At 42.5% G+C, this 26,078-nt stretch overlaps 1 protein-coding gene across 1 annotated transcript in view; it reads right to left on the bottom strand.

Moving 5' to 3' along the window:
* The window catches only part of TAF3 (TATA-box binding protein associated factor 3), a 171,658-nt gene that overhangs the window by 34,822 nt on the left and 110,758 nt on the right, over window positions 1–26,078 (bottom strand). Inside the window, exons 3-4 of the mRNA XM_032881625.1 lie at window positions 12,442–14,258; window positions 2,146–2,228 (exon numbers count right to left, since the gene is read on the bottom strand). Of these exons, the coding sequence (XP_032737516.1) occupies window positions 2,146–2,228; window positions 12,442–14,258 (1,900 nt within the window). The remainder of the gene's footprint in view (window positions 1–2,145; window positions 2,229–12,441; window positions 14,259–26,078) is intronic.

Raw genomic sequence — 26,078 nt, forward strand, 5'->3', positions numbered from 1 at the left:
ATTCTTTTCATTTTTTCCAACCATTTCTAGGTTTGCAAGCCATCCAAAAACTGGCAGTGGGATAGATCTGGGCTCATGGGCCATAGTGTGCTGATCCTTGATTTAGATTAAGTAAATAAATAAATAAATAAATAAGCTCTTTACTGATTAAGAAATATTTTACACAAAATCCTATTACTATGTGACTTGGGTCTCTTTTTCTCTCTTATTTTAATTTAAAATGTAATCTATTTCACTTAATTTATTCCTTTGTTCAGTATAAGTATTTCCTTGTGTCTGACTTTGGCCAAGTGATTACTGATTCCTGTAACATGGGGCTATTTACCTAAATGTTTGAAAGTTCACATGTTATATAATGTTATACTTTCATGGGCAATTTGTCTACACTGTCTGAGGATTATAATTTCCCTAATACTGGACAGACTATCCTAGGATAACAGGATCCATTTCTCACGTTTCCCAGTATCTTGGGTATATGAGTGATTTGTTGAGAGGAGAAAAAGTTAAGAGGAGAAAAAGATAAGAGGAACATTATTATCAAAGTCTTTTCACAGACCTTATTCCTCTAAAGGAAATGAGCAAGCTAAGTCTTTTGTGTAAGTAAAGATTAAGTAATGGTCAGTTACTGAGAAAACAGTTATAAATGTGAACTAATAAGAGAAAAGTACTTGTTGAATGAAAAATAAGTGTATCATCCCTTTAGAGGCATGAGCCCAAGTACAGAATTTCCAAAAAGACAGTATCAGTAGCTACTCTGGTTGGGTCTCCCTGCAAATCAGCCTTCTACCGTCGAGAAAGGAGGACATTAGTCACATTCTTGTAGATAAAACAGAGGGCATGGGGTAAGACAGTATCTGGTTTGAGAGCTGAATCTAGTGTTTTTGTTACACTGTCTAAGCTTGTGAGTAACACTACCACTCACTGTCTAGGTTTCTACTGACAGAACCAAAAAGAGTAATGTGGAAATTATATGGGTAATGTAGGTGAGAAAAGGATGAACTATCTTAATTTTTTCTTCTTCCTTCAATCTTCAGAAGAACATGCATTTTCCTGGAAGACCATGTTCGCCTCTACAACATCATTCATCATGACACTGGACCTTTTCATTGCATTACATTTGGAACTCACAAAAGCAACAGCATAAAATACAAACTTTTAAGATGGAATGAACCACTGAGAACACAGAGCATATTTTCTGTTGCCTACTCTCCCCACCACATAAGTGCATGGCTCCTACTTCCATTATGATGGGTAAAAACGGAATGAAAATTCAAACCCACTTTCTACATAATATTTGGTTGTTTGCCATGTAAACAAATCCATTTTCAGGCTTACTGGTGAAAAATAAGGTTGTAAACTAGTACTTTTAGCTTGCGGAATTCATTTATATGATAAACAGTATGGTTTTTACAAGAAGAAGAATGAATGACTTTTAACATAACTTATGAAAAGAAATCAAGGTTTATTATCGCCTTATTAAAATCACACAAGAGTATTTACTGAAGGCCTTAATTCATATCCCAAAAATGAGTAAAAGAAACAAAGCCAACTAATTGACTTTGAAGAAGGTGCGCTGATTGGATGATTCTGTAAAAATGAAGGCGAACAGTGACCGTGGGGTCTCTATTTCCAGTCTTCTCTTCAACAAACAAGCAAACAAATGAGCTGATAATTCAGCCTTCCACGGTTATTATTACATACTGTTTCACCCAGCCTTGGGCGGTATCTTTGTTTTCAGGTACAGAATAAAACCATGAGAATCTGTGTTCTTGGTCATGGTAGGCAGAGAACACACACTTGGGAAGGACAAATATCACACCCACCGCCAGAATATGCCACTTACTCCATTCAACGTATAGTTTCTTCCTTTTCAGACAACCAGGACCTTACGAATTATGCAGACACAACGTCATCTTTCAAAAAGAGAAAAAGAACAAGAAAGAAGGGTTCCTCTTTGTCAAATAAGGCAGTAAGCATTTCCTCTGAGGAAGGAATCAATACAATTTGAAAATGAAGAATTCTCAAAGTAAAGCTTGACCCTCCGTGTTCGTACCTGGAAAAGGTTAGAGTCCTAAACCCATTAGGAAAGAGCAGAGAAAGTTAAGCTCCATGTATTTCGCTCTAATTGAAAACGGGTCTACTTACATCTTGTCTTGGCCGGCACCAACTCTGAGAGTCAGTCGGGGGATGACCGGACTTGGGGCTGGGACAACTGGCTCCACTTTGATCTGTTGAAGTCATTACATCAGAGTTAAATGCATTTTCAACAAAATTCCTCCCACCTCTTCTCCTCCTTCTTCATCTCCACAAACCTGATAAGCCAGTTTAAGCCTCAAAATGTGGCGAAAATGCTAGCAGCAAGGACAACCAGGGTTATTTGGATTCTGTTTCTCAACAGCTACAGGCTCTCCGGCTTCAGGAGAAATTCTACGAACTTGAATTACTTCATGTAAGTGATGGCAATTATGGCTGTATTTTCTTAGTTTTGGTTAAGTTCATGGATTTTACTGTTAGAGTTTCTACACAAAAACTCATCTAGCTGGGGAACATTTGGGGAAAATTTAAGTAACTGCCAGACTTCATGTAAACAGAAAAAAGTGCAATGATATCTGCACCTCTAAGATAAATGTATGTTTATGGAACTTGAAAAACACTAAACTCATCCTAAGTTTGCACTGTCATACAAGAAAAACGGTTAATACCAAGTGTAATGGCAGCATGAAACTGCTGGTTTTTGGCTAGTAGTCAGTAGACCTGAATTTCTGTAGAAGAAAAAATAGAGATTTTTTTAAGGATTTGTAGTGAAGGCGAGAGCTGCTGAACAGGCTGATGATCTTCACAAATATTTGAGCCAATGGTCAGAGAGGGAACACACGATCCCGGATGATTGTGAAGGGGTTCCTCGCACGTGCTGGTGTGAAGACCCTATGGTACAATATTCTGAAAGAACAAAGTGAACAAAAGCTCTGTAGCTCACGTCATCACCTGTATCAGTCTTCCAACACGTGTCTGACTGGTGTATCTGGCGGGACAGTTTTTTTTGTTGAATTCAATGGTACAGGCACGGGGAAATGTTCAGCGTCTCTGGCCTTGGGGTCCTGCCTCCTGCTAGGCCCCGTGATGACCAGTGGCAAACCACTGACTTACACATTTCAAGCCCAAGAATTAAATCCTAACAGGGCGGTGTGGTAGTTCTAAAGGGGAATGACTCCGTTACATAATGTTCAATGTACTATCTCATCTAATTACTGTATTGCACTTCAATCACATTTACTATTTTTCTTATGTTTTTAACTATCCCCCTGGAGTTTTTCTGTTTTTCTTTTTTAAATCCATCATCATATCAAGATCTGTGGTTTCAACCGTTCTCATGAACAATGCCCGGCACGTAGGAGGCATCGAGTACTTATTGACTTAACAACCCAAGCAGAGCACCCTCAACTCCTTGCCTCTTGGTTATTTCGCCATCTGTCCAGGACCAATCTGAAATCATCCTTAAGGGCACCGAGGAATTCCAAAGAAAATTTTCAAGATCACGTAAACATGTACCAATAGCAACCCCGGTTCCGCCTCTGCCTTCAAGGATGTTTAGCTGGATTATCCGCTTGGCTCACGAAGGGCAGAGACCACGTCAGGTTTGCTTACTGCTGCTTTGCAGCGCCCAGCACAGGCTGACCTGTCCTAAGTGCCCAAGACACAGTGAAAGAAGGTGTCTGAAGCCATGACTGCAAACCCTTACCTCTTTCCAGACCTATCTCCCGTGATTTCCCTTCCTCTTTTGCCCCTCAGACTCCACAGGAAAACCCACAGAGGTGGCCCCTCCACACCCATGGACTTCTCTGCATGGGCCATCAGACTAGAGGCCGTCTCTCCCGGTCTCATGAAGAAACTTCCTCCTCACGTAGGCATCTTCAACTTCGTAGTTCCACAATTTTCCGCTAGTTTTAAATGTGCTCAATGATCTTAGAAAACCCATCTGCCCTTCAGCCTCTCGCTGACAACCTCTTCTATTTTTCAGTCTCATATCTTTGTCTCCTTCCTCATGTAATCATTCCCCAAACCACTCCAGTCTCCTTTCTCTCCCAAGCAAGCCACTAACACCACTCTCCCCAGACTCCTATTGTTTCCTGAAGTCTTGGTATATTTTTCCACTGGGGACCTTATCACACTCCTTCTTCCTCCTCTACTAGGTCATCTCCCTTTGCCTGTCCTTATGTGGCCCCTGCCCCTTGTCCCTCAACACGTTCTTCCATGAGCTCATCCATGTTCATGGTTTCCATAGAAGGTTTTTACGATATGTCACTGTCTTCAAAATCTCCGTCTCTAGACTAGCACTGATTGAAGATAAGACCAAAATAGAATATTGCCTACCGAACATTTTGAACTCAATATCCTGTGTTTCATCTCACCACATCTAAACTTTAACTTATCAACTTCCCCACAAAAACCTGCTCCTCTAAACGGTCTCATTCTGGCGCATGTCTCCTCCATTTGCCCAGTTCTCTGGACAGTATGTCCGACAGTTCTCCTTAAGGCCCTAGAGGACCAAGGGCCACTGGGGTGGGATCAGGGCAAGATCCATGGACAACTAGCTAGGTTTTGCACCGTCTTCCCCCTATTCCTTTTTTAACAGGAAGCTCCAGATCTAAATGAATCTGAAAACCAATGGTTTGGTCTATTTTGTAAACTATTAAGATTTCTCTATTTTTCTCACCTTTCTGTATTATCTGTGGAAGAACAGACAAATACATCCAAAACAAACGAACATTTTAAACACTTCTTGTGCCAGGCATTGTGGTCAGTATTTTTCAGATGCTCTCATGTAGGTTTTTTAACAAGTATGTGGAGTAGGCATTAGGGTTCCTGTTTTACAGGGAACCTGATCATAGAGGAAGCAATCATTTTTCCTTTTCCTTTTTCTGTTCTACAGTCACACAAACAGCAAAACTAGGACTGGATTCAGCTGTTTTGTTTCAGAGAATGGAAAACTACACAAAGTTCCTTTATCTTTTTAATTCTAAAAAACTTCGGGGTCATATGGTCCTAAATGATGAGTAATAGTCCACATTCCTTCAGTCTGCATTTAACCTTTTTTAAAGCTTTATTTAAAAATAAAGCTGCTTTACCTGGAAAAAGATCTTTACTATTATTATGCTTCTCATCGTCGTTTGGTTCATGTCTATCACCACACCACATAGTAATTGCAGCTCACGCCTGCATAGCACAAAGTGTGTTTCATATACAGGATGCACTTTGCTCTTTGAACTCTGGAAGTTGGGTGTGGGAGGTATTATCATTCCCAAATACTGGGGACCAGAAGGATTAAGTGGCTTGCCCCAAGTGAAAAGTTAGTAACTGATCTACCTGTAGGTCCCCTGACACTAAACCCACCCTCCCCCCTACCATGCTGCTGAGTCTTTTGTTTTGGTAATGCTGGGGTCTTACATAGGAGTTGCTTCCTCACTTTCTCTGTAAATGTCTCTTACGATAAATGACATACACTAGTGAGATGGCTAGGGTTGGTGGTCGTTGTTTTTTAGAGAGGCAGAGAGAGGGGAGCAGGGGAGGTGAGGGCAGAGGGAGCAGGAGAGAGAGAGAACGTTAAGTAGGCTCCATGCAGCACTGAGCCTGACGTGGGGCTCGATCTCACGGCCTTGAGACCAGGAGCTGAGACAAAACCAAGACTTGGATTCTTAATCGACTGAGGACTTACGTGCCCCTAGCATTGGTTGTAAAACACTTTTTCTCCACGTAAGGCTAACTAGTTGGAAATCATGATTGACTTTGGCCTCACCTCCATTCGACTAACCTGGCTGGGGTTTAGTTGAGTACCTCATCTTGAGTACCTCGTCAGGATAAAAGAATCAAGGCATGGTTTATTTATGTCCTACTTTTTAAAAAAGTTATGTATGTATGTATATATGATATGTAAAAAAAAAAAAAGCAAACAGAATAGAGATACATTTTGTAAGTCCAATTAAAAATGGTATATATGTGCCCAGAAGACAAAGATATTTCATGAACTTGTGGAATTAACGAATGATTCCGAACCCGTTACCTCAGCTCCAAATTGTACCTTAGGGTACAATTAGGGTGACCATATTATCCAGAGACACCTCTGCGAGTGAAAGTGGGAGCTGTTATTTACATCACAAAAGTGTGTACACGGGGACTGTCCTAGGCCAACCAGGACATATCGCAGCCCTCCCTACAAATACTTAAACCTCAGTTTCATTCTTAAAGAAGCTGAATAGGACTTAACCTAAGGATAATATTCAAGCAAGTACCAAAAAAAGGTTAACGAGGATGCTAATAATACAGACACAGAAAACACCATCTCTAAATTAAAATTGCCTACCAGACTTCCATTTGCATTAACTTTATCCAAATGCCTACCAAAATAAAAACAAAGACATGTCCTGCATTCACAAAGTGACTGCTCATGTGTCCTTCCCAGAAACCAAGAAACTAAATAAATGACTATTATTTGAATTACTTAACCCATACGACTAAGGCCATCTTTTAATGGCAGGAAGCCAAACTCTGGGGACAACATGAGCTTCTAAGGGTTAAAATAAAAGCACTGCACTTGAGAGGGAGCTGAGAATTGGGGCGCGCAGAGCATTTACAGTGGATTACTAAGCTTCCCAATCCACCAAAGAGCAAAGTCCAGTAATAGAAGACTCCTTTGTAGCTAACTAAAAATACATTGTCAGTGGATTTGTCCAGTTTTATGTATAAGCAATACTGCTTTCACCTGAACTAATACTAGTAGTCATATAAGCCCCTTATTGCCATGTGCTGCATTTTTTTTGCTAATCTTCAAGGATTTAGCTTCTTTGCCACATACCTCAGGGCACCAACTGATAAAGCTCTAACTCTCCATTTTTCCAGGACACCAGCAGTGCGGCCTTGCAAAAAATGAAAATCGCTCAAGAGATTTAAAGGGGAAATTTATTTTTAAAATCCTGACTTGAAGCAAAGAGGTGGATTTTTAAAAAGCTTATCTATAAAGAATCAGTTTAAATTTAAATTCTATCTTGGAACTCTTTCATGCATTCCAGCTTTAAAGTTTATCTCCTGACAGGGACTTTCTGCAAAGGTAATGGGCAGCTTTGTCAATATAATCTGGCCAAGTTTTTATTTTCTATTTTTTTAACGTTAAACTTCTTTCATTTAAAAAAAAATAATAATAAAATGTGTGCCTGATAGGGTGGCAGCAAGTTCAGTGAATGCCAGTTCAGATTCCCATCTATGCTAACGGGTCAGCAAAATATCCCCGAAATAGGGCTGATGAAGAGCTAATAATTTTAATAAGCTAACATTCTGGATGCGGAATCATGATGACCAGTGAGCACCTTGGTGTCTTTCTTAGCAATTAAGGTCTTTACATTAATTCAATTTAGAAACATGGTCTAAATACTGATAAACTTTTTAAGACATTAAAAAGATAGTCCGGGGCGCCTGGGTGGCTCAGTGGGTTAAAGCCTCTGCCTTCAGCTCGGGTTGTGGTCTCAGTGTCCTGGGATCGAGCCCCGCGTTGTGCTCTCTATTCGGTGGGGAGCCTGCTTCTCCCTCTCTCTCTGCCTGCCTCTCTGCCTGCTTGTGATCTCTGTCTGTCAAATAATGGACTAAAATCTTAAAAAAAAAAAAAGTTCTACGGTGCGGTCAAGTATGACAAGTGGAATCAAGCAAGGGCAACTAAAACAGAACGCAGGCTTTCACTAAGTTCATCTACATGGAGAGTTGCAGGTGGCCTCTGGCAAATGTCTCGGAATTTAAACACACTCCTATTAACGTTATTGGTTTCCTCTTGGAACAGACAGTAATAACAAACAGGAAGAGAGTATCTCTCCCTTTCTACTGGGCTATTGTATTGACTGAAAAACCCTTCATTTCACTAGTTAATTATGAGAGCTGATGAGAAAAGACTGGAAATGAGAGTACTTTACTCCAAGCAGAAGGGAAAACAATGACAACCTTTTGTTAAAGGCACAAACCGGTACAACTATCCGTCTTTCTCTAAAGAACAAACTGTTTAAATTCAATAAAAGATTATCTGAGGGCAAATGCTAAGGGATTTGGGGATAGATTAAAGAAATGTGAAACATTTTAATTGTTCTGATAACTGGTCATTAAAGCACAGAGGACCGCGATTGCCCGCTCTTTGAAATACGGGGGTTGAAGAGGAGCTCTCTAACGTCTCTTCAGGGACTACAGTTTTCTAAAATCATGATGTTCACCTTACTCCGGCGTGTGAAACCACGTTTCTCCTCTCATCAGCTCTGTCTGAGGTGACTGGCTGAGAAGGCCATTTTGGGTGACAGAGAACACAGTCTTCCCTCAGACAGACCTGGGGCCACGTCCCAGCTCCTCTACCCAGCAGCTACAGCAAGCTACTCGATCTTTCTGTGCAGTTTTTCAACCCAAAACAGCAGCCAACAGCACCAAACCCTTTTAGTTGTTGGGAGGATTAATTAATCGAATTCTGGCCTGGTCTGGTGTCCGTATGCACTCACTAAGTAGCAGCTGCTAGTATCATTCACTGTCCGGGTTAGTTCCTCTTACAGCGGGTGTTAGCTCAAAATAACATTCATCAATCAAGAGGATAAAAATTGGGGGAATCCTTTACAGAATTTGTGACCTTTCCATTATAAGCAAATCTCAATTATCTGTGGGTTGATCATCCATATAATTGTTTAGTTATAAGCAAATTCTGAAGAGTCATCTTAAATGACACCAACTGGTCTTTTTCTTGGAGAAGATATTAAACTATTGTTTCTAAGCAGAGGTAAGCCATCCTTTATGATGACGCTGTCTCTTTCCGGTACTGAATGGGAAGAAGGAGACAGAAGGAAGGGAGCAGAGGGTCAGAGAGGTACGGAGAAGTTGGGGAATAACTAGTAAGTGGCAGAGCTAGAATTTAGATACAAGTCAGTCTGACTGCCAAAGCCCATGGTCTGCCTGAGCCAGCACTTTCTAGGCCTATTTTTCCACAGTTGTGACATCATCATTTTGGGGATGACACTCTACCATGCCTTCCCAGATCATACTCAAGAGCATAAAAATCTATCTCCAAATCTAACAGGTGGATTTTGGTTTATGTCCAATATTGGGTTATATGGACAACCATTCAATTCCACTAAAAAATAATGAGATATTTTCTTACTCAATTTTCTCACAGCAATCCTTCCAAAAAAACACTTAAAATACTGAGAGTCAAAGTGAATTAAAGTAGTCCCGTAACATTCACCTCAACTTCAAAAACCCACCGTTGATAAATTAGGTCATGTGGTACGACATAAGCACAAATGGGAAAGTGTAACTGATCTGAAAGGCACAGCTAGGTTTCTTGCCGCTGAAGCTATCACGTCACGTTTTGCGCCTGCTCAGCATAATTGCTCTTAATGTGTTGTCCATAAAAAGTTAGTTTGCTTCTATTTAAAAGACCAGACTCCTAACCTTGACTAGTGCATTACTCCTAACCTTGACTAGTGCATTTACTTTATAAAGGTGTGGGTGAGAAATTAAACTTTATGTAGTGTTTACATGGTGTTGAGCATATCGTAATTACTCAATATTAACTATTAGTGTTTCCTGCTTTTCAATGAGTGTTACCACATCCTTTAAAGTGTTACCACATACTTTAAAGATGGAGTGCCTAAGGAGTAAAGAAACGAAAAAAAAATGCCCTGGATCTCAACTCAGATTTGTTGGATTCCTGAGCCCAGGGCTCCTCGAACCTACCATGAAGATCCCCATCTAATTAATCTAACCATCTAAACTAATCTTTATTGGTTCTTGTATTGATAAATGTGGGTGTGGCTGGTAACAACTTCATAGGCAAGTTAAATAAATATGGGCAATTTTTTTTTCTTTCATTAAAATACTGCCCTTGCTTGCTGATCTGGGTCAATGTCTCTGAGAGTTGCTCCTGTGAGCTGGTCAGGAAGGACACGGTGGCCCTCATTTTTGTGACAAAAGAAATTTTCTTGGGGTAGCTAAGATGTGCCTTATGTTGATCTGTGGATATGTGAGGGAATTCTAAAGCCCCATGTAACCCAATTTCAGGTATACTTTCATTTACTCGTATGGCTTGATGCTCGGGGAGGAACAAGTGGAGTTGAAAGAGGACAAGTCAAGGTTTACATTAATATCTCAATTTCTATACCTTGTCAGTGGCATCTGCATGGGCTGAACTGGCCTTTATCCTCTCCTCTCTCCATAAAGAGCTAAACTTTAAAAGAATGCCAAGGAAGGGGAAATACTTTTCCGACACTGATAAGCATAGATGACACCCCCAGTCATATGTAAGTTGGCTAGTCTGGTCCAATGAAGCACCAAACTCTAGGTTTCTACATTTTATGGGTAGATTCAAAACGACTTAAAAACACTTGCCTCCATCCAGCATACTCCACACTGACTGGGCATTTACTCATGTGCCAAATACAGCACTGAGCGCGTCTCAGATGCAACCCCATTTATTACTCACAAAACTTGCCCGGTGTCATACAGCTAAAAAAAAGTCAGGATGTGAACTCAGGTTTAACTCTAGAGACAATACTGCTTATTCTTTTTGAAGACATTATAAGATACCCAACTTTTATAAATTTTTATCTTTTGTCATTCATCTGAGCCATAACCCATCAGACATGGTACAAGGACTTTGTTTTCTTCTGTTGGGCGTAATCTGGCAACTCACAACTGAGCCTTCCCCTCTGACCAAGGTAGTCTGAGGGAATTCCCTTTCCCAAAGTCAGGTAGAAGCTGTGGAAAGGGGAGGATTGCTGTTACAAATCTAATCTGATGGGCTTTACTCAAATTCATAATGGCCGCTGAAACAACTGCCTTGACTTTCCGAAGTTAAGATGGTGTTGAAGGCAACAATACCCTGTTTGAGTTACTGAGGACTGAGGGCCTAGCTAGCTGCCAAGGTGCTAGGTCCGTGATGGGTAAGTGCTAATTGCTGTTGGGCAAGATCTCCAACCGTCAACATTTCGAAACCGTGAGGAGTATCTCTGTGTCAGTGACCTGGCTTCTCCTGACTGTGTGACCTTGATCTTGGACAAGTCATCCTCTCAGACTCACTTCCTCAACCACAAATGTCGGTAACAATACCTGTTGGACCTCAGGCACAGGTGTGTTGGGAGGAGAAAATAAGGAGTGTGCTAGTGCCAGGTGCACGAAAACAACAGAATGGTAAGATGATTTTTAAAATGGAAACAACAGTTGGGAGTTCCATGTCTTGTTAACTTGCTGATGTTTAGTTATTAATATCAGAATTTCCATTCTACTTCTTTATTTTGGAATAGCCAAGGGGGACAGAAAAAGCATAAAGGCAGAAAAATGTGAGAGTTGCCGTTATGGCTTGTCAGCTAAACTAATTTTTCTAGGTAAGTTTGAAATTCGAAATATTGCAGATATACTGGTAACAGATGTGCCGTGTGTCAAATACATCCTATTTACTATGTGGAAAAAAATGACTGTGTGTTATTTTCCAGCCACCCTCCAAGAGGATTGCTTCTAGGGGCCAGGGAAAGGGTGTCAGAATCTGTGTGTATGACACCATGAATACTTGGGCACTTTTTCAGAAAGTTTAAAAGAAATGTTCAAACCAACCAGTCGACCACTATAATCCAAGGAACCATGAACTGAAGAGCAAAGCCATAAAAGCACAGGTCACATCCTGGGCTCCAAGGCTTGAGGTCCCCGTTTCTACAAAACTGCAGGATATAGATCAGCTTCCCCGGCTGTACTCTGGGAGAGCCTGACTTACTAACTAACATTGGAAAATATCTGGAATTATCTTCTGCCCACCAGCCAGGCTGCCCGATCAGCCTAGATACTCGGAAACATGTCCTAATCTTATTAAAGCAGAAAATAGAAGGATAAGACACTACAGAAAGGAGTAGACAGTCCTAACCTTAAACACTTAACAGACATGGCTCACCAAAGAGAGACACGAATCCTCCAGGAGGGACGCCACAGGCCTAGCTGTCCTCTGAAAACAGTGCCACAGTTCTGCATGCCCTGAGTAAGATGGATGCTTTTTGGGGGTATCTAATAATTTGGGCACAAACCACTGTGTGGCACCCTTGAAAACTACACAAATATTATTTACGGTTGAAGGTGACCAATGTTTTAAAACTGCCAGAGACTACTGCTGAGACTATCTGCTCGCTAGAGGGTTAAGGTCTGCTATTAGATTCCTCTTGGGCTATGAATCTGTAACACTTTTTAGTACCGGGGCGGGGTGTGTGTGGGGGGTGCTTGGTTACAAATGCGTGGGTCTTAGAATTAAAATTAAACCTCATCAGCACATTACAAGGATCTTCCCATTTGACCTCTGGGCAGTACATGTCCGGAACACAGACAGGACCTCGGGCTCTGTCTACCTGCATTTTTCGGCCCGACAGGGTCCGGACATGGCAAGGTGCTTACTTTTTCATGCCTGTGCTTGTCCTTTTCTTTTTCTCTCTTCTCTCTCTCCCTCTTCTCTCTCTCCCTCTCTTTGTCCTTCTTCTCCTTCTCCTTCTCCTTCTTTTTCTTCTTCTCTTTTTTGTCCTTTTTCCGTTCTTTCTCCTTGGGCTTCTCTTTGTCTTCAAACAGTTTTTCAGGGAGCACTGACGACAGAGTGGGCAGAGCGGTGGGGACCCTGGCGGCCGCCGCGGGGCTGAACAAGGGCAGCGGTGCATCCTTCGGGGGCAGCACCAGGGGCCCGGGGACCACTCTGGGCCTCTCGTCCCGCCCCTTCTCTTTAACCTTCTCCCGGTCTCTCTTATCTTTATCCCTTCTGCCCCGGTCTCTGTCTTTCTTCTTATCTTTATGCTTCTCTCTCTCCTTCCTCACTATTCCGTCTTTCAATCTCACTTTTGGATCAACATCCTCAAATTCTTTTATTTTAAACTTATAGGGATCTGGCTCTTCATCTTTAAGAAATTCCTTCCAGGGGTACTTGGTTTCCTTGCTGCTCTCCTTCTCTTTCTCTTTCCCCTTGTCCTTCTCTTTATTCTTCTCCTTGCTTTTGTCTCTTTCCCTGTCCTTATCTCTCTGCTTCTCTTTCTTCTTCATTTTGGTTTTCAGTTCCTTTTTCAACTTCTTTTTGACTTCCACAGAGGAAGGCAGCTTGGTTTTCTCCTCGTACACCTTGTGCAGCGGTTCAGGGGTAGGAGGAGAGACCGAAGGAGAAGAGATGTAGGGAAAGGCGGGAGGCATGGTGGGAGGGGCTGCCATTTTTGCTTTCCGCACAACCTCATCAATGGACGCGTCCATTGTCCACGAATTGTCAGAACTTGAAGTTCCGCCTGAGAGAGGCAGAGGAGTGGATCCTGACTTAGTGAAATTGTTGGAGGAGGTGGAAGCTTTTGGAGTAGTACATTCTGAACCTGAAATCCTCTTAGGGCTGGTAAAAATGTCTCCTTCGGATTCTGATCCAGAAGAAAATTCGAAAGGGTCTGGCTCTCGTTCGGCGCAAGCCCGTGCAATCACGGCGTTGATAGAGTCGTCGATCGTTCTATCTGTCACAACCGCCTTCTTCGGCTGGTTCTCGTTGCTGAGTTTCCCAGGATCGGGCGGGGTCTGTATCTGTTTTACCGGAATGGTGTCTTTACTCGGTTTCTCACTTATCACAGCCGAAGGAGTCCTGTTCGGTGTTTCCGGTCTGACAGGTGCTTGGGGAGCATGAGTCATCACCTTGGGACTCTTGGGGCTTTTGGGGCTCTTGGAGCGACCAGGAGATTTCTTTTCTTTGGATATAGTTTTTGGTGACCGGATAGGACTTCCGACCATTGCTGGTGACTGCGTCGTTTTCGGTGATTTAGTCTTCTGTCCCGGAGAACTAGTTTTAGTCTTTGTTTTCGGTGTAAATGACTTTGTTTCTAACGGTTTTGTGATTGGCATTTGTGATTTTGCGACCGGTGCCAACATTGGTGGCTCCGGCGACGGAGGGGCTAGGTCTGCACTGTCCTGGGCGTGGACCGGAGACAGCATCGGCGGAATCTTCTGGGTATTTATCGAACTGAGGGGCTCTCGCGCTTCCAACACTACTACGTCCAGAGTGTCCCCCTTAGTGCTTAACAGCCGTGGTCGCTTGATGGCAGGCATTTCCTCAGCTTCGGGACTATCCAGCGGTCTCTTACCCAAGAAATTCTCATCATTAATAATTTCCTCCTCCTCCAGTTCATCATCTCCTTCCAAGGGAACCTGCATGGCTTCTGCGGACGTGCCGCCATCAGTGGGCACCTGCTCCTCTTCTTCTTCTGGTAAAGGAAGAGGAAAGAGCTGTTAGTGCAATATACAGAAAGTCCTAACAAATAACAGCAATGGCTTCAAACATGATTTCTAGGAAAGACAGGAATTTACTGACAGTGTTTAGAGGGGAAGGAAAGTGGTAGATCCTCAAGGATCGTCCAAACTTGCACACCATTGTTCCCTGAAGAGTGGCGATCAGGGACAGCAGATATGGTTTGGCCCTATTTTCAGGATCTGGAGTCTGCTAAGTATTTCCCATTTGTCTCGTGCTTCCTTAATTATGTTCCTAACCTGACTCAATACTGCCTTTCTCTTCCTTCTTCCGCTGTGTACAGGTGTGCATATGCGTGCACCCCCCCCCATACCTCTAAAGATCATGAGATGGGTTCTTATAGGACGACAACCTCAGAAATGACAAAAAAGGATACATTTTTGAGGACTCATAACAAATGTTAATTCTTGGAGTTTAGCAAACGCAAGCCTTCAATCTGGATATAATTCATATACCACTTACGCCTTCTGTTCTGCTTGGTCGACGTCAGCCACTTTGAGGAACAGTGTGGTGTGACGGCAAACACATAGGCTTTGGCATTACAGAGATGATGTTTCTGCTGGCAACCTGGCACTACAGAGCAACAGGCCTTCAGCACTCTCTTAACCCCTGGAGCCCGTTTCCGGACCTTTCAAAAGGGGCTAATGTTACTGAGCCCGCCTACTTGACTGAGTTGCTTTAAGATCACATTATTTCTTTCTGCACATATTAACGAAACACGCTACAGGTTAGCATGGGGACACAATTATGTGTACAGCACACAGAAAGGGACTGGCACCATAAGACAGATAAAGAGTACAGCAGTTCAAAGCAGAAACCGATTACCGCAATATCAAAGATCTCAGGAAGATTTCACTAATTAGGTAGCATTTTGGGTATTTGGAGACTAAGAGTGGTGAAGTACAGGATGAAGGAGCAGATGGCGAAGACAGGGAGGTGGGACACAGGAGGCCAGGGAACAATTCGTCAGGCCAGCGGGCTGGGAGACAGTACAGAGCGAGCTTACGGAGGCTGCACCCAGATCCTAGAAGCTTTGAGTTCCAGAAAGACAGAATGAACTTTATTCTACTGGTAGTTTGGCCCTGGAGAAGACTTTTAGACAAGGAAGAAAAGTTGCAGGGTATATGTCAGCAAACCCTGCTGGCAGGAACATACAGGACGGATGGAAGGTAACGTAATAACGGAGAGGTAACAAGCTAGGGGCTACGTAGGTAAGAAATGACACAGGTAAGTGACAGCAGGGTCTGAACGGGAACAGCGGTAACACAAGGAAGCAGTAGGGATAGATGAGATTTTGAAGACAGAACGAATGGACTCTGACGATGAGGTCTAAGAGTGGGGAAAGGAGTCAAGCACCATCCCAAGGCTCTGCGCCCTGGTGAGTGAGTGTTGCAGTCACTAAGAGACGTAAAGTAAAGAAGGAAGATGGTTATTAATTAGCTCAAGCCCTAGACCTGGAGTGGGGCGGACAGTGAGTGATGACCAGCACAGGACAAATGTGAGACATAAGGACTGTTAGTTAGCGTGACTCGAGAACAACACTCTCACCCGTCCAGGCACCCAAGTGGAAACCTCATTCCAGACTCCTTCTTTCCTTTGTTTCTCCATCTCCGCATTGTGAACACAGCCTCCATTGCCTGTCCTGTGACGTGCTCTCCCCATTGCTACTACTGTTTGCTCGCACCTGCCCTCCATACTTCTAACTAGTCTCTCGGCCTCCAGCTGCCATCTTCCACATCGCCTTACGCTGATCTTCTGAAACCACAAATCCAAGCGTGTGACTCCCCCTCTCAAGAACCTTTCACAGGTCCCTACGGGACTACTTTGCCAAAGGAATTCCTTGGAGCCCAAGGGTTCGGTGGAACCCCTTTGGAGGCACCGCACCGTGTAGACTGGGTCTCCTATTCTCTATCAAGTGGAATGCTTACCCCAGGGTTACCTATTTTAACTGCTGAACTTCTGTTAGAGTAATCCCTCTGCCCTCTTTTTGTTGTGAGGCTAAAACAGGTTGAAAGCCAGTATTCTAAAATGTAAAATCGACCCAATGTTCCCAGCACCACCTACAGGGCCTGCCATCACCTGATTCCGTTCGTAATTCACCTCCCCTTTCCCTGCGCCCCGAGTGCGCTGCCCTTCCAGCCACGCGGGCTGGTCTGCAGTTCCCCTAGGGCACACTTCTGCGCCTCTGCACGCGCAGCTCCCTCCGCCTGGAAGGCTCTGCCCCCCCGACACTTGGGTAACTATCTCTTCTTAGCCTCCAATCATGGGTTCCATCTTCCATGACACTTTCCATAACAACTAGAAACGGGAACCCTCCCGCTTTGGGTTCTACCATACTCTGGTTATATGAGCAACAAGCAAGTCCAGAATATCTACTATCTGGCCTTTTACAGAAATGTCTTCAGATTCCTGTCCTAGATCTACTCTATTCAGAAAAACTGAACAGCCCCTTCCAACCCTGTCTTCATCAGAATGGCAAGACAGACTGTGACTCTGCTCAACCGCTAACAGGCAAACATTTGAAAAAATGGGAAGGAAGAGAGCTTTAGGATAGTCTCCAAGCGAACAAATAAAAAACTTTAGAGTACTTAGGAGTACTTATTCCTGTTTTATTTCTAAATTCTAAAGAACCTCCCCCTACCCAACAGGTTCCTAATCCTAATGACCAAAGCAGAAAGAGGAAGATTCAGCTGAGCGGGGCCTTTAATGTTCAAGCATGTCTTGTTCTCCTACCTCTGGAGGAGACCTGGGCTAGATCAGCTCTGGGATGGGGTGTCCTCCTGAGAGGGCCTTGGGTGAGTCCCCTGGGAGGGCAGAGGGATTACTCTAGCAGAAGCAATCCCTAGAAAAGGAGCTCCCAGGACCCACAGGAAGACAGTTAGCTATACCTCCTCCGATGAAAGGCCTGTGCTTTGCTTTTCTGAGCTAGAACAACTAATTAGAGTTCAATAGTCAAACTACTAAATAATAATACTGGTCCATAATAATAGGTACACATTATAAAGTCATATATGTTGTATGTTATGAGAACATAACACACAAAAAAACACAAAAACAACTCTCCTTGCCATAATCTCTGAAACCCTACATAACAGCTAAGTCCTGAATGGACACTCAGGTCAAGCGGGTTTCACCTCCTCCATGTGGCCGAAGAACTCCATCCCGCACGGAAGCACGGCAGAGATGCTGGGGACACCGCGTGAGAACAGGTATTTTAGGAAGCGAAGCTCCTTGCTGCTAAAGGCACGGTAAGGAATTATTAACAAAACTGGTATTTTCTATTCTGCTTGTGTTAAAATTAGGCTAACGTTAATGGTGATAAGACTTTTGATTTGATTTGATTATTATTTGTGTAAGAACTGATTCAAAACTGTGATGGCTGTTATAACTAATCGTTAGGGCTGCCAGTCATCAAAGAAAACCATAAATTATGATATAACTCTTACACTTCTAGGAAAAAAAAAAGATATTGACAATAAGAAAAGAGACATATTAAGAACCACACTTACACCAGTATAGGAACCTTTATTTTCCAAAAGAATGTCAAGTCTTTGGGGAAGGCTCATGCCCACTACTGAACAACACTGTTCATCATATAAATTCACTGAAGTTTATACATCTATATATACACACATATATATGTATATGTTAGTGAATTTATATATATAATTGTTATATATGTGCTATAATTCAATCTATAATTATAAATTATATAAGTACTATAATCCAATTTAAGGAAAACCCACCATATTAAAAAGTACCTTTACATTCTGCCAGAGTTTTGCATATGTGCTATGCTTTCTCATTTGTCAAAAAAAGGAAATGATGGGAGATAATGTGAATGACTCAGCGCAAATTGATCACCATGGTCAGAAATACAATTTAAAAGAGTCACTGAACTGGTAGCAAATTCCATATCTTATCCTAAGACATGGAAAAAGAAAGATGATCATGCAGGTGTCTTCTCATTTCAGCAATCAACGATTCCAGGTCAACATGTGATTGCAAAATTATGTTTTAACTTTTTAATCAGAACTTATAGAAAAGTTCCAAGAACACGACAAAGAGCTCCTGAATACCCTTCACCCAGTTTCACCAAATTAATGTTTTCCTTCAGCGTGTGACTGCAGAGCGATGGTCAAGTCCCCTCCTACTCACAGATCAGAAATAAGATGGGCCCGTGGTTATATCCAACTTTTTAAAGCTCCCGCGGATGTTGATGGAGGTAGGGGGGGGTCACTACAAACTCCACTCCAAGTTTCCTTCATTAATGACAAGAATAAATAATCCACGCTCGCTACATTTCCCAGAGGAGTAATGAGAAAAACATGCTTCTTTACCAAACTTCTCGAACAAAAGATAAAACAAGGCAGTAAGGCCTGAACACACCGAAAGGGTTTTTAATAGGCTAATTCTAAGCTACCATAAGTACTGAGAACAAAACATCCTTTTAAGTAGAACAACAAACGCCTTTAAAGAAACATTATATAATCTAAAAAGCTCATAGACGTTCGGGGGAAAAAAGGAAATTGTTTTCATACGGCCCTGAAAGCTTTTTATCTCATTAACTACACAGATGCAGGCAACTTTAAAATTTAGTGGCATGATCTCAACATAGGCAGAAACTACACCTGCATTTCTAAACTTTAAATACAGGGACAATAAACAGCTATCTGTATGTATTTCACCAAAAATTCAATGTAATTAAAATAAGATTATTTTTGTGGGCTTTTTTTTTTTTTTTTTTAGAAATACACATGCAGAAATTTCTAGCAATTATGACCTAAAGTTAACCTATTTTCTTATTAGTTTACGCATCCTCCTGTTTTTATAATAGGTTCCTCTTTTATTAACAAATATGAAAGGATTTGTTTAAAATGCATATTTTTTTCAAAAAAACACCTTTCCGTCTATCTGGATACTACAGTCACCAGTTCCTTGAAGGGACTCACTCTTTTTTTTTTCTTTTCTTAAAGATTTTATTTATTCTTCTGAGAAAGAGAGGGAGGGACAGAGAGAATGAACAGAGGGAGAGGTAGAGGGAGAAGCAGGCTCCTCACTGAGCCAGGAGCCCAACATGCGGCTCGATCCCAGGACCCTGGGATCATGACCTGAGCCGAAGGCAGAAGTTTAAACATCTCAACCACCCAGGCGCCCCAAAGGGACTCACTCCTGCTACTGTTCATTCGCTCGCTCGTCTACTGGGTGTCTTCTGAGTGACCCTGTGGTAAGCACTCTGGTCCATCCTGCATGAAGTCAAATGGGACATGATTTCCCATCCTTAAAAATCAACCACATTTGGTGGCCGTCAGCTCAAGTGCTGTGGCAGGGATGGGTATAAGGTACACATCCGGGGAGATGAGGACCGGGCCGGGTAGGGGGTCCAGACGGAAAGCACGTGTGGCATCTGTTACCAGAGCCACGAGTCCACCTCGTGCCACCCGCTGCCTCTCCCACATCTAAGTTTTCTCATCTGCAAAACCCCAGTATTGATATCTAACCGCCTCCTCGGAAGAGTTGAGGAACTTTTCATTGGGGCCATCTCCACACAGAGTCAACTGTACATGTGGGATGACCTAAAGGGCAGGACAGAGTTATTTCTGCCCTAAATTATTTCACGGACTACACGCAACAGTGCTTGGCATTCTGACCACTTCATTTAGGTCCTGGATAAAGCCAGCATCTTTGAAATGCTGCTGCCAAAATAAGGCTGTAAAGCTGACAAATGAATGACTCTTCCCTACTTTTTGAGGTAAGGAGCCTAAGAAAATGGAACAGAACTGAAGTAACCTGCCAGAACACTGGGGACAAAGAGGGCTTAGAGCACAGGGTACTACTGGTGGGGCAGGTGGCGGGGAGGCTCGGTTGGGTAAGATGCTGCTGTGAGCAGGGGTCTGGGGCTGGAAATGGTGAGCGGATCCTGGGCGCTTGGGAAAGACAGGAAGAGTAGCTATACAAAAACAATCCACAGCAATGTTTTGTTTTGTTTTGTTTTAGTTCCAAATGAGGCTAAAATTTTTTTAAAATCCCATCTACATCCCCTCATAAAATATTTTTCAAATTGTGCTGTCTATAATGCAACAGAAATTAGACCCTTACAACACAACTCAGTGTGTGTAAGTGGGTAGGTAATTTTTAAATAAACCTATTTACTTAAAAAAAATGAAATTACTAGCAAAGACAAGACAATTAGGCAGTGACAATTCACAGGGTACAACCAATCAATAACACCATAAATTAATAGCAGAGTGAAGATGATGTGTTATAAATACTTATACACACACTGACCTGTAAAAAAGCACTATTTCCCTAACATTCTGCACAATAAAAAACTAAAATGCTATATAAGCAAGCCAACCTGAAATGACACCGAGTATTATAAATGGCCTAATCTATATGTTAATGCTGTTGTATCACATAACTGCAGCAAGACTAAGATAACAATATGACTTTGGGGTTTCTATGGCTACATCCTGGGCTAACGGGCCTGAAGGGGCTGGCTGCTGACACCACACGAGCATTCTGAGTGCTTCTTTTTGGTTATTTATGATGTGATTTATGATAACGACAACATCTCCTATTTTCTCTCCTCCTCAGGTACAATAAATTGCTATCGTTAATCACCCTTCTTGGTTCAACTATGATTACAATAGCATAATAGGGCCTAGCTATGGTAATATTGTGGATTTTTAAAAAAAAAAAGAAATAAATACAAGATCTCTTCAGACAACGTCACTATCTCTAATATTTTAATCAACTTCCTTTAAGTCTTTCGGAATACATCCTATTACAACTAAGATTCCCTACCAAGGATGCGGGCCCTTCGTGCAAATCAATCAGCACACATTTGCAAATCACTGGCTCCCTGCTTTTCTCAAACTCACTCTACTAGTAAGACCATGTACACTATACAATAATAGTGACACAGTTTTTTTTCCAAGACAAACAATGGCAGGTTTTTTTTCTTTCTTATATTGATGAAACTAATCTTACTGTTGTTTTTTATTTTCTCCCTGAGCCCAAACAAATTAGGCAAATTAGCCACTCGTCTATCAGAAGGCCATGGGCAGAGAAAGAATAAAAACTTTGCAATCGCTCAGACACGTGTGACCTGCCTGTGCCAATGACTGGCTATGCAGTCGCTTCCCCTCTCTGAACTTCAATTTCCTTTTATGCCAACTAGGGTTAACAGAAAGTACTACCTCTTTGGCTTCTGAGTGACAATAAGACAAAGTATGTAAAGAATCCAGCCAAGTGCTTAATAAACGAGTTAGAGTATAAAAACAGAAGATAAATTCTTCCCCTCTCCACATTGATGACTTTTCCATGGGCTCCTCATCAAGGAGGGAAGCCTGCTTGCTCTGGCCAGTGGGTCATAGTTGGCAGATGAGACATAAGCCGAGGTCTGAAAACCACCCGTACACTGGGGCTGGCCCTCTTGCCGCTCATGGGAAACCTGCAACGACCCCCACGTGACTGAGCCGAGGTTAGCTCGCTTAGAGGAGAACGGCATGCCTTAGAAGCCTAGGCCAATCATCAAGACACATGAGTGAGGCCATCATGACCAGGTGATTGCAAATGTACAACTAAGGCCAGCCCTGCACAGCTGAGCCAACCCCACAGGCCCACCCACAGACTTGTGAGCAATTAACAGTTGTTATCATTTTTAGCAGCTCAACTTTGGGGTGGTTTGCTACAGAGCAACATGTTTATCATGTATTCACATACACATGTACAAGGGACTCATGTCACCTGTGGTGTTTCCATTCGACAAAGGGGCTGTGGGCACTAAATCAGCAGCAATAGAACCGCTGCTCCCAGGGGAAATAAGAGGCTAGGTTCCTGTGAGGCTCCCGTCACTATTTTTTGTCTGCAGATCAATACGCAGCCTTGTTTTATGTCATTTAATACCTATTGTTGATTCTCTAACACTGAAGTTTTTTAAAGCCAGCAGCACTGTAATTCACACCTGAATGAAGCTGCTCTGACACAGGTATTTTTTCCATAAGGCATAGCTGGCCTTCTGACACTCGGGAACACTACCCAGCACTTTAGCGTACGTGCCTAGGGACGTTTTAAACAGCATAATCTGCCCCCCCCCAAAAAAAGAAAAAAACAAAACAAAGACAAAAAACATGGTACAAATCGACCATGGAAATGACACTTGTTTAGAATATGCGACCTAAAGCAACAAGGCAGAGTAGCCCCTTGTTTGGACTCTGCTAGAAACATACACGGTGGGAAACTCAAATTCTTCGCCACACTTTGCCTCGTCTGTGAGTGCCTGTGAAAGAGTCAGGCACGCGGGAATCTGGGGCTACGTGTACATTTTCGTAAGCAGGCAAAACTGCAAATACGGAATCCTAGTGTCATGAGGATCAACTGTATGTAATTATATAAATTCATCAGCATCAAATACTTTTATGGACTATGGGTTTAAAATAAAAGATTCTATTTGAAAGGAATTCCAGTCCTCAGAAGGCATTTAATGAAGAGATTAAATACACCTTAAGAACTGTAACACTGTGACCATATCTGGCAAGGCATTTTTTCCAAACCCAAACGGGGACGTATTTCGGTCTAAAGCTGTCGGAGCACTAGCTACGCCAACTTCCTGCTCATGCCACACGACCATTCTCTGACTCTCCGGAACCCACCAAGCTCCTTCCCTTCTCGGCATCTTTATATTCTGTCGCTCTCTGCTAGGAACACGCTCCCCTTCATCGTTTCCATGTTCGTCTCTCTTTCTCACCCTTTAAATCTTACGCCGACGTGCTGCCTTCTCAAAGGAATGTTCTTTGGCTGTTCCCGATCTCCGAAACAAAGAGTCTTAACCCATAACTGATTCCTGGAAGTTTTTATCTGTTTCCTCAACTAAGCCCCACCCACAAAGGAACCACATTTGCCTGTAGCTGCTGAGCAATCATCCCAGGCTGACAATAACTTTTTTTTCCAGCAGTATTACTAGCGGAAAAGATAATACAACTATTCACCAGATTTTATTGATTCTGTTCTTAATATGGTAAAAAAGTGTCTATCTCTGAAGTCGGGATATGTTTTATAAGCAAAGCATCTTATTTCTGTCGGATAAGTAATAACAGTGATGTTGTTCATTGCCTGGTTGTGGGTGAACCTATCCTTCTTGGTAAAATAACTAGACACCGAAACTCTTAGATGTTTCAGACAATAACCATTTAAAAATGTGAGGAAGGGGCACTGGGTGGTTCAGTGGGTTAAAGCCTCTGCCTTCAGCTCAGGTCATGATCTCAGGGTCCTGGCATCAAGCCCCGCATCGGGCTCTCTGCTCGGTGGGGAGCGGGCTTCCCCCTCTCTCTCTGCCTACCTCTCTGCCTACTTGTGATCTCTGTCTGTCAAATAAATAATAAATAAAATCTTTTAAAAAAATGTAAAAAAAAAATGTGAGGAAGAAGTATTTGTTCTATGCAGTTAAGAAGTAACACTTTATATGATAAGAAAGAATTGTTTGTTAGTCTAATTGGCAGTTGTGGGTTTTTTTTTCTCAGTGGTTTAGAAAAGAATGGTGCTTCTTACCATGGGTGATGTCTTAGGGTCAATGAAATGTGACAGTTGCTCCAAATTATAATTAAATGCTTACTATATTCCTTTTCCAAAACGCAGAGAAATTGTTTTAAACTATTAAAGCAACAGCAAACTGGATAAACCTACAAACCAAGGGCCCAAGAAGGGGGGACTTACGATCAGTGATTCAGCGAACGCCTCAGAGAGGTGGTGACTCGGTTGTTGCCCTACGTTCTTCATTTCCTTTCCCTTCCTGTCCTTCCTTACATAAGACACCTCTTCACCAGTTAGGTCTTCTATACAATCCTTTTTATTAGACTGACCTGGCTCAAGACCTCTTCGTTTAGACGCTTGCTCTTTATTTCAAGTCCAGACTTTATTATTAAGGCAGAGTTTCATTATAGCGGAGACGGCAATGAACTAGGAGTCAACCCTGGTTTCTGGAGCCCTTTTCTATTCTTGTGTTGATGAGCACAAGAGTCTTCCAAGAGTCCTCCACTGTATGCACACACAAATACTGTTGACCCTACTTGCTTCACAGTCAGTAAAAACCGTGTGAAAACTTGTTGAAACTGTCCCAATGGCCATGGATTGTCAACGGCAGTCTCTCTGCTACGACTCTCTCCACTCACCGGGCCCTGAGCAGGAGCCATCCGCAGAGGGGAGCCACTCCTGTGCTCACTTTTACCCTTCTTCCCCCAACTACACCGGTACGATACCAGAGATTTCCAGAAAATCCTGAAAAAGGCAGGCTCAGGATAATTACACAATGGCTGTTAAAAAGCAAGATTAGCAAGAAGATCCAAATTCAGGATGACTCCAGTTTTGAAATCGTTAAGAGAAACATCAGTTCAGTACCAAATGATAATTTGATGGGGAAAGAAAATAGTATTGAAGCTTCTGGATTTTATTGTCTCATTCCATCAACTCCAAAGATCCTCCTATTTAGGAGACAGCTTATAAAATCGCTGCTGGTTTCTCAAATTTGGTGATTCAAAACTAGCAAAAAATACCCCAAGAAACCATCAATTACTACAAGCCACAAAAACAAGGGCATCACAATGGCATAAAAATTACTAGAAAAATGCTACGAAATTACAATCCACTTTTTCCTGGCAGAGATGAAAGGTAGGGGAGGGGAGCCAAGAGGTTAGTCAACCTGTGAGTAACAGAAAGTTACCATGTACCTCAACTACAGGTTACAATTTCTTAAAAATCAGAATCGAAGGTACTGCATTTAACCATAAACTACTTGGAACTTCATGTAAACTTTCTTTGATGAAAGTATTGATCCAAGTACTGATGAAACTTTCTTTGACGGAGGTCACAATGTTTCAGTGATGAATGTCTCCATACAGCACCAGTACGACTTTGCAAATAAACAGGTCTGACCACCAAAAGCTAAGATGATTGTTTCTATTCCCCATTAAGGCCACAGAATGGGAGAAGTTGGAGGATTCTCTAGTTGCAAATGCAGAATCGCATCGTCTTCCTGCTCAAAGGCTTCCAATGGCTTTGAGGCAGAATGAGATTAAAATCCCAATGATTTATAACGTCCTGTCAGGACCTTGCCCCGCCCTGACCCTCTGCTCCTCCTCTCCAACCACACTGTCCTCTTTGGCACTCCTCAAACTCGCAGCACTGTTTCCCAGGACTCTCCCGGTGGCCAGGAATAGTCTTCCTCCAGGTCTTCTCATGGCTGCTTCTCTCATTTTATCCAGTCTCCAGGGTCATGTCCTCAAAGGTCTTCTCTGATCACCCACCCTCTGTGACCTACTTGCCTCCCTCCCACTTAACATTATGTTATTCATTTGCTCAACTAATTTTGTCTCACACTCAAAGGTCAGCCTTCTGAGGGCAGGGCCTGTATCTTCCAGATTGTACTCCCAATGTCAAAAACAGCAACTGACCCAGAGGAGGCCCTTAATACTTATCGAGCAAAGCTCATAGCGACATGTAGTATTTCCCAAGCGGGTGGCTGAAGCTGGGAGTGTAAGAAAGGTCACCTGAGGAAACATACAGTGTGTGAACAGCCAATAAGCTGGAAGAAAACCAGAAGAGAAAATATAAGCAAGTACAAGAAAGGGTTTCAACATGGAGTATTCAATTGTGCCAAAGATCAAAAAGCATCCAGCATAGCACATCGCCCCAAAGTTATTATGCCCTATGATAAGTGCTATGAAATAAACAGGATAAAGTCATAGAAGATAGCAACTACGGAGGCAGTAGTGAGAAA

This window comes from Lontra canadensis, unplaced genomic scaffold (assembly GCF_010015895.1).
Source record: "Lontra canadensis isolate GAN:19392208 unplaced genomic scaffold, GSC_riverotter_1.0 scaffold76, whole genome shotgun sequence".
Lineage (NCBI taxonomy): Eukaryota > Metazoa > Chordata > Mammalia > Carnivora > Mustelidae > Lontra > Lontra canadensis.